This window comes from Pan troglodytes, chromosome 1 (assembly GCF_028858775.2).
Source record: "Pan troglodytes isolate AG18354 chromosome 1, NHGRI_mPanTro3-v2.0_pri, whole genome shotgun sequence".
NCBI classification, from domain to species: domain Eukaryota; kingdom Metazoa; phylum Chordata; class Mammalia; order Primates; family Hominidae; genus Pan; species Pan troglodytes.
In genome coordinates, this window is record NC_072398.2 from 176,258,952 (window position 1) to 176,272,520 (window position 13,569).

General features: G+C 43.1%; 1 protein-coding gene across 2 annotated transcripts in view; it reads right to left on the reverse strand.

The window, feature by feature from the left end:
* TTC4 (tetratricopeptide repeat domain 4) overlaps window positions 1-13,569 on the reverse strand; it is a 39,662-nt gene that overhangs the window by 15,984 nt on the left and 10,109 nt on the right. Inside the window, exons 1-5 of one of the 2 annotated variants that reach the window (XM_009458328.5) lie at window positions 9,786-10,010; window positions 9,076-9,193; window positions 8,141-8,302; window positions 4,569-4,646; window positions 3,013-3,137 (exon numbers count right to left, since the gene is read on the reverse strand). In XM_009458328.5, coding sequence (XP_009456603.2) covers window positions 3,013-3,137; window positions 4,569-4,646; window positions 8,141-8,302; window positions 9,076-9,193; window positions 9,786-9,896 — 594 coding nt within the window. In that variant the 5' untranslated portion in view covers window positions 9,897-10,010. 2 annotated transcript variants of the gene reach the window in all.

The window sequence follows — 13,569 nt, forward strand, 5'->3', positions numbered from 1 at the left end:
CAACTACAGAACTTCTGTTAAGTTCTTTTTAGTAACTTCTCTTTGTTGATATTCTCTATTTGGAAAGACATCATTCTCATACTTTTTTTAGTTCTTTAGACACTATTTCCTTTCATTCTGAGAAGATATTTAAATTAGCTGGTTTAAAGTCTTTGTCTAGTAAGTCCCACATCTAGGCTTCCTCTAGCTAATGACCAGACAGTAAGTCTTCCAATCTTTGTCAAGAGGCTTTGTGTACATGTTGAAGCACATTTTTAGCATTCACCCAAGCAGTTTACAATTCTACCTTAGCCTTCACTTCCTTCTTGCAGAGACTCTGAGAGCTTAGGGTCTTCTCAGGTCTTTCCTGAGCACATGTATAGCCCTGGGCACATGTGTGACCATCTAGATCTTTAGGAATACTGGAGCTTTTCGGAGCCCCCACAGAATTTCATTCCCCAGTTTTTCCTTTTAAGCTTTATGATGCACCTATTGTTTGCTTCAGTGTTATCCACTGCTTCAGCTTCTACAATCTTTAACAATTGCCTCTAATTGTTTTTTGACAAATTCTCTCCCACCTTTTCATTCCCCCTATTTTCTGGCCCTATGTAAAAAAGCTTTTTATACTGGGTAAGCTCCAAGTCAGATCATATAAAAATAGCCCTGTGAGCAGGGTCTTCCAGGGATCTACCAGATGGTCAAATCATGACAGTTCTCTGGGGAAAAGGCTTTGAAAGAGCTCCAACCCTGTTCTGCCTCCTCTGGTGGCTGCAGGCTGCTCATTTTCACCATGACTGTGGGCTACTGGCTTTCAAGGCTACTGTGGAACTGGGGAGGAGGGAGATGAGAATAGAGCAAGTTAAAATGTCACAAAGCTTGCTGTTCTTACTGAGGTTCCATCATTTTTCTTGAATAAACATGCTCCAGATTGCTGCAAACCTCTGGTTCATTTCCAGAGTCCTAGAAAAGTTAATTCTGATCATTTTTGCCAGTTTCCTCATTGATTTTATGGAGGAGAAAAATTTTAAAGGTCTTTAGTCCACCGCTGTGATTGACACTACCCCTCTCTATTTTTTAAATACTGGTTTTATTAATTACTGAGATAGTTGATATTTCCACCTATTTGTGGATTTCTCTCTTCCTTCTTTGAGTTGTCAAGTTTTGCATCATGCATTTTGAAGCTGTTAGTAGGTGCCTACACATTTAGAATTGTTAAATATTCTTATAAGCTGGTCCTTTTATCATTTAAAAAAATGCTTCAATGGCTGGGCACAGTGGCTCATGCCTGTAATTCTAGCACTTTGGAAGGCTAAGGCAGGAGGATTAAAGCCCAGGAGTTTGAGACCAGCCTGGGCAACATAGTGAAACCCCAACTCTACAAATTTACAAATTAAAAAAAAAAATTAGCCTGGCATGGTGGTGCACACCTGTAGTTCCAGCTACTCAGGAGATTGAGGCAGGAGGATCAGTTGATCCCAGGAGGTCAAGGCTGCAGTAAGCCATGATCATGCCACTGCACTCCAGCCTGGGCAACAGAGCAAGACTCTGTCTCATGAAAAAAAAAGAAAAAAAGCTTCACTTCATCTCTGGTAACACTTGCTGCCTTGAAGTCTACTCTGTCTGATATTAATATAGCCACGAGTCTGTTGGCTATATGCCAAGCACATAGGAACCCAGAATCAGCTTGTACTCAGACACAGGGGAATAATTCAGCTATTCAGCAAGCAATGTCACCTAGACCTAATATCAGGCTTCTGGGCCTTGAAATCTCCCTTTAATTGTGACTGTCCCCAGTAGCCCTCTAGACATTCATTCCTGTATATACCACTTTCAGAAATTCTGGCCATACCCAATTACCTAGGCTCGGAATTCTGTTATTGAGCCATGTGGGTCCATAGAGATCTACCTTTTCTACCATTTCATATGACCAGAATGACCTCTGGTCATTGCTGATGATATATGACATTTCTGGCACATAATAGCTAAAATGATGATTAAAAACAGTAATAATAACAGAATACCATCACTACCCAAAATAATATCCAACATTTAAATAGCACTACTGTGTGTATGCTCCAGGTGTTATTTAAAAACATTACTTATGTTAAACCATCTAAACTATATAATAGCCCTATAAGGTAGGAAATATTTTAATTCTCCTTCTACTAGTGAGGTAGCTAAAGCACAAAGAGATCAGCAAGTTGTCCAAGTCACATAACTGTCATGAAGGGAGTCTTCAAATTCAGGCAGTGGCTCCAGAGTCTAAGCTCTTAGCCACTGTGCAATACTGTCTTACATGCCTGTTAATAGAAAGCCAGAACTAGTCTTAAGGTCTCTTAATTCCTGGTTTAGGTCTCTCTTCATGGCTTATACTACGGAATGGGAGTATATAATATACACTGGGAGTCTTTAGCTGGCCCTGAACACGTGACATTGTTATGTGACTGTATATAGTAATGGTATCTAATTTTGCCCTGGACAAGACGTGTCTCCATTCATATTGATGGGGATACATTCTGAAAAATGCACAATCATTGTTGTACAAGCATCATGGAATGTACTTACACAAACTGAGATGGTATAGCCTGCTACATACCTAGATTATATGGTACAGCCTATTGCACCCAGGCTACAAACCTGTAAAGCACATAACTACACTGAATACTGTAGGCAACTGTAACACAATGGTAAGTATCTGCGTAGCTAAACACATCTAAACACAGAAAAAGTACAGTTAAAATATGGCATCATAATCTTATGGGACCACTGTAATATATACGGAGTTCCATCATTGAATGAAACACTGTTATGTGGCACATGACTGTACTACCACTATACACACCATCTATCCTTGCTTACCTCTATATCACACTATAACTGTTTACTTGTCTGTGTGCTCCACAGAGTTCCAGGAGTAGGGACTAGTTTTGGGTTTTGTTTTTAAAAAGTTTACAATGACTTGAGAGACACAATCTTGGGAATGCTAATTACTGCTAATTAGCAAATGCTAATTGGTTGCTGACAGTCACGAACCTTCAGCTTGTCTGCTTTAGCCCTCATTTCCAGAAGCTTCTTCTCTTTGGCATCTATTTGCAGTCCCTCATCACACCAGTTCACGGCCTCAGCAAAGTGTTTCAGTTCCAGATGGCATAAGGCACCTGCAGAACCCAGAACCCTTAGGATTCAAGAAAAACATGCATGGAAAGAGCCTGCTTTGGGCAAGATCTCCCATCCCCACCAACTACCAGCCAGTACCCTGAAGGCAAAATGGAGGATAATGCCCCTTATACTGCAGTCCCCAGACAAGGGAGAATATTTTTTGGGTCCTAAATCAGAAAAATCCCTAAGGTCCATTTAGTTCAAAACTCCTGTAAGTCTCCCTGGTATTAAGGGCTCTTAAAGTAGGAAAAGCTATAACTTAGTGGCAAACCAGATAGATCAAGGCTAGAAATCTGGCTGTGTCATTTACCAGCTAGACCTTAGACAAAGGACCAAGCATATCCAAGCTTTAGGTTCCTCATCTGCAAACAGGAAGAATAAAGTCCATCCCAGATGATTTTTTAAATGGAGGGAAAAAGCAGACTTTGCTTCAGCTATTCATCAAGGCAGTGGCAAGGCCAAAAACATTAGGTGTCTCCTAATTTTGTTCTTTATGGCTACCAGTTTAAGCTGCCTCTCCCCCATCAAAAAAAAAAAAAAAATTCATGTTATCATGTACATTTTTCTCCAGTTAGCCTCTTTAGGTTTTCCACAGAATTTCAAAATATAAGCATTGTAAGGGCTTAGATGTCAAGAGATTCTAACCCCATCTTCTAGAGATGAGCAAACTGATATTCAAAGTGGGTGTCTTGCCAAGGTCACATTGTAAGTTAAACCAACAACTGAATCAAGGATTACACACTTCTAGCCTGAGGCAAATTCCACAGGATTACCTAGATTCAATTTATCAGCCAATCTTTGTTCAGTACCTTCTTTTCCTACAGCTGAGGGACATGGATCTGCCTACTGCCCTTAACCATGAACATTTAAAGAGGCATAATTTTGAAAAAGCATTTTAAGCTGGTCCATGGGGATGCAGGGAAGATTAATATGTGATGAATAAATTAAAGTTTGCAAAGCACCTATGAGCTTCTCAAAGAAAAGGTGAAGTATAAAAGTAATAAAAGCACTGTTATTACATAGAAAGGTCAGACTACAAGAGAAAACATAATCTGAGAACATCTCAGCACCAGAGTCATCAGCAAAGGTCCCATAACTTATCTTTTAATTAACATTAACATGGCATTTGAAGACCTTGCCTTTCAATCAGCTAATTTGGAAAAAAAATCAGAATATGGCTTTGCAACTGCTTTGTTTTAATTAATTTTATTTTTTATTAATTTAAAATGAGGGGCTTCTAGTTCTCTACAAATTCTTATTACATAAAGGGTTAAGTCACTCTCTGAGGAATTCTTTTAAAAGTGGCATGTTGCTGTTGATAAGGAACAGGAACTTAATACCCAGACTGCAAAAATAAGATGACTTTATTAGTATCCTAGCACCTTCATATCAAAGCTTTAAATGTCATACTGTAGTTCTACAAGACTTACCTCTTATTATTGCTTTGAGGTGGCAGGGTTTTAGCTTTCTGGCAGCTGTCACATCATTGAGAGCAGAACAAAAATTGCCTAACAAAACACCGTTGAGTAAAAGAGAGAAGTTTTGAGATCAAAATGTTTCCAAAATTTTATATGTAGTGACAAAGACACTCTTGTACAGTCCTGGGGAAATACAAATGAGAGCAACTGTTTTTTTGAAAAAATATGGTTGTACTTGTCAAGAGCCTTAGAAATGTCTATAACAGGCAATCTACAGAACTGTAAATGGCTAGTAAGCACATGAAAAGATGTTCAACATCACTAATGATTAGGAAATTAAAATTAAGAAATTGCTAAAAGTTAGACAAATAATATCTAGTATTAGAAAAGATATGGAAAAGGGGTACTCTCAGGGTAAATTAGAAAGCAAATTAGCATGTATTTTGTACATATACTTTGACACAACAATTTTCTTCTGGAAAATTATCAAAAATACTTGAACAAATGTGCAGGGATAAATGTAAAAGCATGTTAACTACAGCATTACTTTAATTGTGAAAAGCTGGAGATAACTCAAATATCCTCAATTTGGTAATGATTACATGAATTATGGTAAATCCATACTGTTGAATACTATGCAGCCATTAAAAAGAATGAGATAGATCCTCATATAAGAAACACGGTAGGATGTCTGTTCTATATTGTTTTAAGTGGTGGTTCTATGAGTATAGAGGAAGCCTATTTAAAAAAAAAAACTAAATATCTAGACACACATGTATATATTTGTAAGTGCATTAAAAAAAAAAAAGTATGCAGTCACACACATACCAGTTATCCATACTAGCAAGCCATGAGGTATACTTTAACTTTCTGGAGTATACTGTAATTATTACTTAATGGTTTAGTATTTACCTAAATCTCTAGCCCAGGGGTCAGCAAAATATTTTGTAAAGGGCCAGATAAATATTTTAGGTGTTGCAGGCCACATGTGGTCTACTGCACATTCTTCTTCATTTTATTACAGTTCTTGAAAAATGTAAGAAACCTCTGGGGAGGTGGCTCAATCCTGCAATCCCAGCACTATGGGAGACCGAGGTGAGAGGATTGCTTAAGACCAGGAGTTCAAGACCAGCCTGGGCAATATAGCAAGACTCTCTCTCTACAAAAAAATTTTTAAAAATTAGCTGGGCATGGTGGTACATGCCTATAGTTCTACCTACTCGGGAGGCAGAAGTGGGAGAATTGCTTGAGCCCAGGAGTCTAAGATTGCACTAAGCTATGCTCACGGCTAGTACACTCCAGCCTGAACAGAGTAAGACCCTGTCACTTTAAAAAAAAAAAAAAAAAAGTATGGAACATTTTTAGTTCATGGCAAGCCAAGGGGCCAGGGGTGGACTCTGAGTCCTAGTTTGCCAAATCGTGCTTTAGCCTAATGAATAATCAGAATTATTAGAAAAATATTATGACTTTATTTATTTTTACATTATTTATAAAAACCAAAAAACAGTCTATATACTCAACAATAGCAGACTAATAAAGCAAACAGTATAAATAGTGGCATGTCCATATGACGCAACTTTAGCTATTGAAATAACATTCAGAAATGATTTTTAATGACGGTGAAATTGTTTGTTATAAAATTAAGTGAAAAAGCTGAATATCAAACTGGAAGAACAACAGGATCTCAACCATGGAAAAAAATGCACATGAAAGTGATCCAAGGACTTTTAGTTAAAGGAGGCAGATTGAACACATACATTTAACTCAATCCCCACTCTCTCTCCCATAAAGACAAAGAAAATGAGAAGAACACAGAACACATTGTGAAAGCTGGAAAACAAAGGGACAAGTAACTGATGTATCAGGCTTAAGGAAACTGAATTCTAAACCAGCAGAGGGAAAGCACAAAAGCTACCAAGCTGCACTGCAGAAACTACAAAGTACTCAGGACTCAGGAACTGATGGCACCAGGTACCTCTGGAAGTGGGGGTGAAGGTGAGTTGAAAATCTACTTAAGAAGCAGTCAGAGTCCCATATTCCTTACCCCTCTGCTGCACCAGTGACCTACTCCTCCCCTGTTCCTCCAGGTGGAGGACTGGAGGTTTACCCTAGCAGACAATAAAACAGTGGGTCTCTGGACTGGAACCCCCAGGCACAAAGGTGATTCAGTAAAGGAAATATTAAAGATTGAGCCCTTGGTCCTCTTCTCCTACTTGGTTCCCAAAGTACCAGCAGCCAGGATTTCCAAAAAGTGAAAAAAGAGTAAAAAAGAAAAAGAAAAATATCAAAGAATTCAGGAAAATGTCCTAGAAACATGAGTTTCCAGACTGAAAAGGTCCACTGAGTACCCAGCACATTGGGAGACCAAGGCAGGTGGATCACTTGAGCTCAGGAGTTCAAGGCCAGCCTGGTCAACATAGCGAGACCCCTGTCTCAATTTAAAAAATAAATTATTTAAAAAAAAAAAACCCACAGGTCTAACATAACCAAGACTAGTCACCAGCAATACTACTTAAAAAATCATTTCCCAAATTTACGACTACAGAACCTGCATGATGTTGGTGTTACCTGAAGAGGAGGCTTACAAAATTTGAGAAACCCAGGGTAAATTTATTTTCTTGCAGGCTATCTCAGTGTCTTTAACATGTACTGTAAATCTCTAAGAAGCAGCATTTTCCAAACTTCCTCAATCTCCTGGGTGCGGTGGCTCACACCTGTAATTCCAATACTTTGGGAGGCTGAGGCGGATGGATCACTTGAGCCCAATTTCGAGACCAGCCCGGGCAACATGGCAAAACCCTGTCTCTACAAAAAAATGTAATAAAGTAAAAAATATGAATAAATAAATGAGTTAAAATTCCTCATCCAAGCAACTTTTTAGAAACAGGGTCTCACTTTGTCACCCAGGCTGGAGTGCAGTGGTGTGATTATGGCTCCCTGTAGCCTTGAGCGATCCTCCTGCCTCAGCCTCCCAAGTAGCTAGGACTACAGGCAGGCACCACCACGCCCAGCTAAATTTTTGGAGAGACAGGGTCTCACTATGTTGCCCAGGTTGGTCTTGAACTCCTGGCCTTAGGCGATCCTCCTGTCTCAGCCTCCCAAAGTGCTTGGATTACAGGTGTGAGCCACTGTACCCAACCAAAAAATATTTTTACCTCAAAGGTCCCACAGAATGCTTTGAGATATTCTCCCTTAGATTAAAATAGCTTATCTCACCTAAAGATCTCTACTGCCTTAATCCTGCTAGCATCCTTGAAAAGAGGATAAAAGGCCAGAAAAACACATTTTTTGAGAGAGGAGAAACCCTTGGGCTCAAAAATCTCAGAACATACTGCCTCATACATCAAACACCTTACTTGAGTGACCAAGTCATTTTTGGGTTCAGACAGTAAGAATTACACAATCCATCCTGTTTCTCTTTTCATCATGTCAACTTGGAAGACCAGAGTTCAATCAGAGTAAACTATCCTTAGTCTGGGTTTCTGGGATAACAGCCCCTCATCCTCTGATGTTCTCAAACCTCCACTAACCATCATAATGGCTTGTATCATAAGTTTATTCTTCAGAAAGCACTTTTAAATTACCCAGATAGTACTGTGCTGCTGCCCGGTTGGTATAAAGGACAGCATTCAAATCAGGATCTGCACATTTCTTCTTTAAGCCTTCAGTGTATGAAATTACAGCTTTCTTGTAGTCTTTTTCTTTAAAGTAATCATTGCCCTCATCTTTATAGGTCTTGGCCTGTTCTGCAAAGAAGAGGAAAAATAATCACTATTGCCTACTTTTTAAAAGGCTCATTAAAAATAGATTCTAAATCATGTAATAATGTACTATATGACACACCAAAGTGAAGAAACCAATAGGGAAAGGAAACTCGATGTTATGATAAAAATGGGTATCAACATGGACAAAGTCGCACAAATGTAATGCTAATTCCAAATATCTTACAAGGTAGATTACTAAGTGCTTTCCAAAAAAAGAAGTATAAAGGAAAAAAGTACACTCATCCTAGCTATTGAAGAAAAGAATTTTTTTTAATCACTGAAGAAATCAGTGAGGGGCAGGGGGATTGATTATACTTCTGCTTTTGCTTATGTTGTTTATTCTGTGGAGTGCAAATTCCCCTCCTCACCCTAGTAAAAGCCTACAAAATTACAAAGATTCAGCTCAAATTTCCTATCTATTGTGAATCCACTCCTGCTCCTTAAAGTGTTCCAACAGGACCCACTACAGCTGTAGTATACACCTACATGTTGACACTTATAGCATAAGTTTGTCTTGATTCTTTAAGACAAAAGGCTTCTCACTGAGCCTGACCTTGGAGGGTGGAATTGTGTCTTATTCACCCTTGTATCCCCAATCCCTACCACTTAGTAGGTACACAAAGAAGTATGTTGGAATGAATAATGACAAGTTAGCTCAGGCTAACTACTTCTTGTTATCAATCAGAACCCTTCTAACCCACACTTAATTTCAGTTCAATGGAAACACAAAACAAATATTAGTCATGTTAAGATACCTTCTGGAGAACGCTCCTCATCAAAAATAATTGACTGGAGACAAGCCAAGTCAGGATTCTCCCTGGGATCAATTTCTGATGGCGCTCTCGTCATAAATAGGGGGACCTTTTCAAATTCCTGTAAATGGTTAAGAATGAACTACATGAATAAGCTTTTCTACTGAGCAGATCCAATTCCATGACTCATTACCAAAGTTTTTTTACTCATCATGATTTGCAAATCATCACAGCTAGCTGTATCCATTCAGGCCTCCGCTTCCCTTCTGTAAAATGGGAGTGTGGTGTAATGGTCTCTAATGATTGTTTTAGTTCTCACATTCTACAAGAGCGGCAGGAATTACCATTAATTGAGCGCCCTTATGTTCTTGGCACTTTACCAACTGTCTCATTTCATCTTTGCTATTGGTGATATAGTTCGCGCAGTTTTACAGATGAGGAAACGGACTCTGAGAAGTTAAGTAACTGACTCATATCAGAGCCTGTTAAGTGGTGGAGTCACAGGCCTGACTCCAAAACCTAGGTTCTCAAATGTACTGACAGCTTAAGAAGCAACTCAAAACCTCGAGGCCGATTTTCAATACTCAACTAGAAACCAGCGATCGGCTGGCAGCGCCAGGGATCTGGGATTGAGGGAGGCGCCCCAGAGCCCGGGTGCCCCACGAGTCCGGACGACGCCCCTACACACGTGGGGAGACCCCAGGACCGCCCACCTTCTCCCACTGGTCCTCATGAAAGCCGCCACGGTAAGGGTGGCTCTGGAACTTTTCCAGGAAAGAGTCCATGACGTCGTCTGAGGTGGGATCCTGCCCAGGTTGTTCCATAGCTGATGCCCTGCCTTCCAGCCCGGGTCCCAGCGCCGTGAAGCGAGTGGCTCCTTCCGGCGGCGCGGGTGCCCTTCCCTCAATCCTCCCGGCAGCGCAGGCCCGCGCGCCTTGGGTTCCGCCGGCCTGGGGGCGTGGCCGGGCGTGGCCAATACGCTCCTCCCCCGGCCCGCCCTCCTCGGCAGTGCCTGGCCTCGCCCGGCCTTCGAATGCTTTTGGGGTGGTGCGTAAACCCGAATCCCCAAAGCCCCCATCTCACTTCATTCATTTGTTCGTCAGTCAACACATACTTACTTAGCTCTTTCTGCGCTTCCAGCCTGTTCTAGTGGCTGGCTATATAGTGGTGGGCAGAGCAGATGAAATCTCTGCCCTCTAGGAGTTGCTAAGGCAGTGGGGAGGAAAGGACAATAGTTGAGATGTAAGAGTTTGTCAGGGGTAGCAAGAGCTATTGGGGAAAAGTTTTAAACAGGATGGGTAGACATTCTGCCAGAGGCCTGGGAGTGACTAGGAGGGGTCTGGGAAAGGCATTCCCATGGAAGGAACAGGGAACAGTCCGGAAGCCTGATGTGGGAGAGTCTTCTGTGCTTGGGGAACAGCAAGGAGGCCAGTGGGGCTGAAGCAGAGTGAGGAAGGGGGCAAGGAGATGATGAGGTAGGAGGACAAAAGGGCTGTGACTATGAGGATTTGGCTATTTCCTCAGTGGTATGGGACCTTTTGGAGAGTTTCGAGGAAAGGAGAGACTGATCAGACCTCTGTCTCTGAGCTTAGCCACCCCTAACTCCCACAGTTCAGATGGAAAAGGGTCTTCGGTCCAGGTGCTGCAGGCCTGGTTAGGCAGCCGCTGTGGCTTCCTGCAGCCGCTCTACCGGCCAGCAAATGGCTGCAGGTCCCTGCACTGGGGCTACAGCCTTGGGGAGCTCCTAGCCTGGTCTGGAATGAAAAGCAGACAGGAAGCACACCAATCTAAACTGGCATTGGGTCACAGGTCTGCTCAGTGAAGGCTCAGAGGGGTGGGATTCAAGATGATGCAGAGCTGAGATCAGAGCTGAGGAAGGTCTCTGCAGATGGATAGAGGACTCGGCGTTTTAGGCAGTGGGAGCTCATATGTGGAGAGAGGCATGGAGGTGTGCACAGGCCCGCCATGCTGGGTACTGCAAGTGTTAAGAGGTGTGTCCAGGGCCGGGCACGGTGGCTCACGCCTGTAATCCCAACACTTTGGGGGGCTGAGGCGGGCAGTTCATGAGGTCAGGAGTTCGAGACCATCCTGGCTAACACAGTGAAACCCCGTCTCTACTAAAAATAGAAAAAATTAGCCAGGCGTGGTGGCACGCACCTGTAGTCCCAGCTACTGGGGAGGCTGGGGCGGGAGAATCGCTTGAATCCGGGAGGTGGAGGTTGCAGTGAGCCGAGATTGCGCCACTGCACTCCAGCCTGGGCGACAGAGCAAGACTCCACCTCAAAAAAGAAAAAAAAAAAAGAGGTGTGGCCGGCAAGTGGGTAGGGGCCAGAAGGCCTACCTGCCTCACTGACCTTGGTCCTGCAGAGGATAATGAGCCACTGAAAAGACCTAAGAGGAGCAATGGCCGTGAGCACATTTGTCTTAGGAAGGCCTGGGCTGCCAGGTGAAGCATTGATGGGGGGAGGTTGGTTAAGAGATTGACAAGGAGGATGCTGATAAGAGACCAAGGTAAGAGAGAGATCTGAAGCCCAGCAGTGGAGCTGGCAGGGTGGTCATTCTTTGATATGGGGATGGAGACAGCATGGCTAAGGATGGCGCATGGGGACCATGAGCCTTCCAGTGCCAGGACTTTATCTTTTCCCTTCTGATTCTCCCACACCCAGCAGAACACCTGGTCCTAGCGCTCCCTTCCCTCCAAATCCAAACCTCCTTTTCCATATTTCCTCCTCCAGCCCTGCTCCCTAATCCTGGTTCCCTCCCTTATTCTCCTCTTCATCATCTTTTCCTTTACTGAGTCCAGAGCCTACAGAGTCTTTTTGCTTTCTTTTTTTTTTTTCATTTGATTCCTGTAAGAACACTGTGAGGTATGAACCCATTTTATACGTAACAATAGGGGAAGCTAAGAGAAGCAAAGTGACTTGCCCAGCACACTCTGAACCTTCCAACTCAAAACTACTTAGTGGTCTTGGCCAATAACTGAGTCAATCAGCCTTTGCTGTGCTTAGGGGCCACCCAGACCCAAAATATAGCAGCTGTCATCTGTCAAGGCCACCCTAGACCTGGGTCCTAGCCCATGAAAGCAGAAGTGGTTCTGGGTGGAAAGGGTTCAGGTATAGGAGTCTGGAGATCTTCGGGACCTACACTTCCATTAGTTCCCTTGCATGACCTTGGGCAAGGTCCATCCCTCATTAAGCTGTGTCTTCATCTGTGGAATGTGGGCAATAAAGCCAGTCTGCCTTCCCCATAATCCAGTCTGCCTTCCCCATAATCCAGTCTGCCTTCCCCATAATCCACAGGGCTACTGTAAGACTCCAAGGAGGCAATGTTTGTGAACATTCTCAGTGATGGAAAGGATTGTGCAAATGAATCTCCCCATTTCCTACTCTCTCTCTCAGGCCCAGAATACCAATGGCCTGGGCTACCATTTATTAGAAGATGATTGTGTGGTCAACATCATGGGTTCCTCACCCCCAACAGGAGCTTAAGTTAGGTGCTCCACAGGCTGATGTCTCTGCCCACTCTACATACTCTCCCAGGGAAATCGTACCCCAGCCCCTACACACAGATGAATCCCAAATCTGCTTCCTTCTCAGGTCCCTCGGCTGAGCTCCACCCATGTCCCTTTGTGGCCGCCATAGTCTATTCAGGCTGCTATAACGGAATACCTTCAACTCTGTGGTGTGTAAACAGCAAACATTTATTTCTCACAGTTGTGGAGGCTGGGAAGTCCGAGATCAAGGCCTGGCAGATTCGGTGTCTGGTGAGGGCCTGCTTTCTGGTTCACAGATGCCATCTTCTCAGTGTCCTCCCATGGTGTGAGTAGTGAGGGAGCTCTCCGAAGGCTCTTTTTTATAAGGGCACTAATCCCATTCACTAATCCCTAATCACCTCTCAAAGGCCCCCACCTCCTAATATAATGACCTTGGGGGTTCGGATTTCATATGAATTTGGGGGGACACAGCATTCAGACCACAGCAGCAGCCAACTGCCCTGTGGATATCTCCACTAGCTTGCTGCACAGTCCCTCAAGCTTACCATGCCCATATTGAACTCATCCCCTGCCTCACAGCCTGCTCCTGGTCCTGGGTTCACCACTCAGTGTGGGCTCCATTGGCTTAGTCATCCACCCAGAAATCTGGGTGCCAAACTCAGCGCCTCCCTCTCCCTCCTCCCTCCTCCATTCTGTCAACCACTAGGCTCTGAAAATCCCCTTCCTCAGTCTCCTGCAGCCCTGGTCATCCTCTCCATTTTGTGCTGCAAGGTCTGGTCACTGTTCTGTCAGCAGTTTCTGGCTAAGTCTCCCTGATGGTGCTCTTGTCCACCCTGCCATCCAGCCCTTTCACTCCACGACATAGTGAGCTTCTTCTGCTTCCTTTTTTATTTACTCCCTTTTATGCCCCAAAGCCCTCCTCCTTACCCTAATCAATCATTCTAGCATGTTTTATTAGCATTTTTTTGTTTTGTTTTATAGAGATGGAGGTCTCACTATGTTGC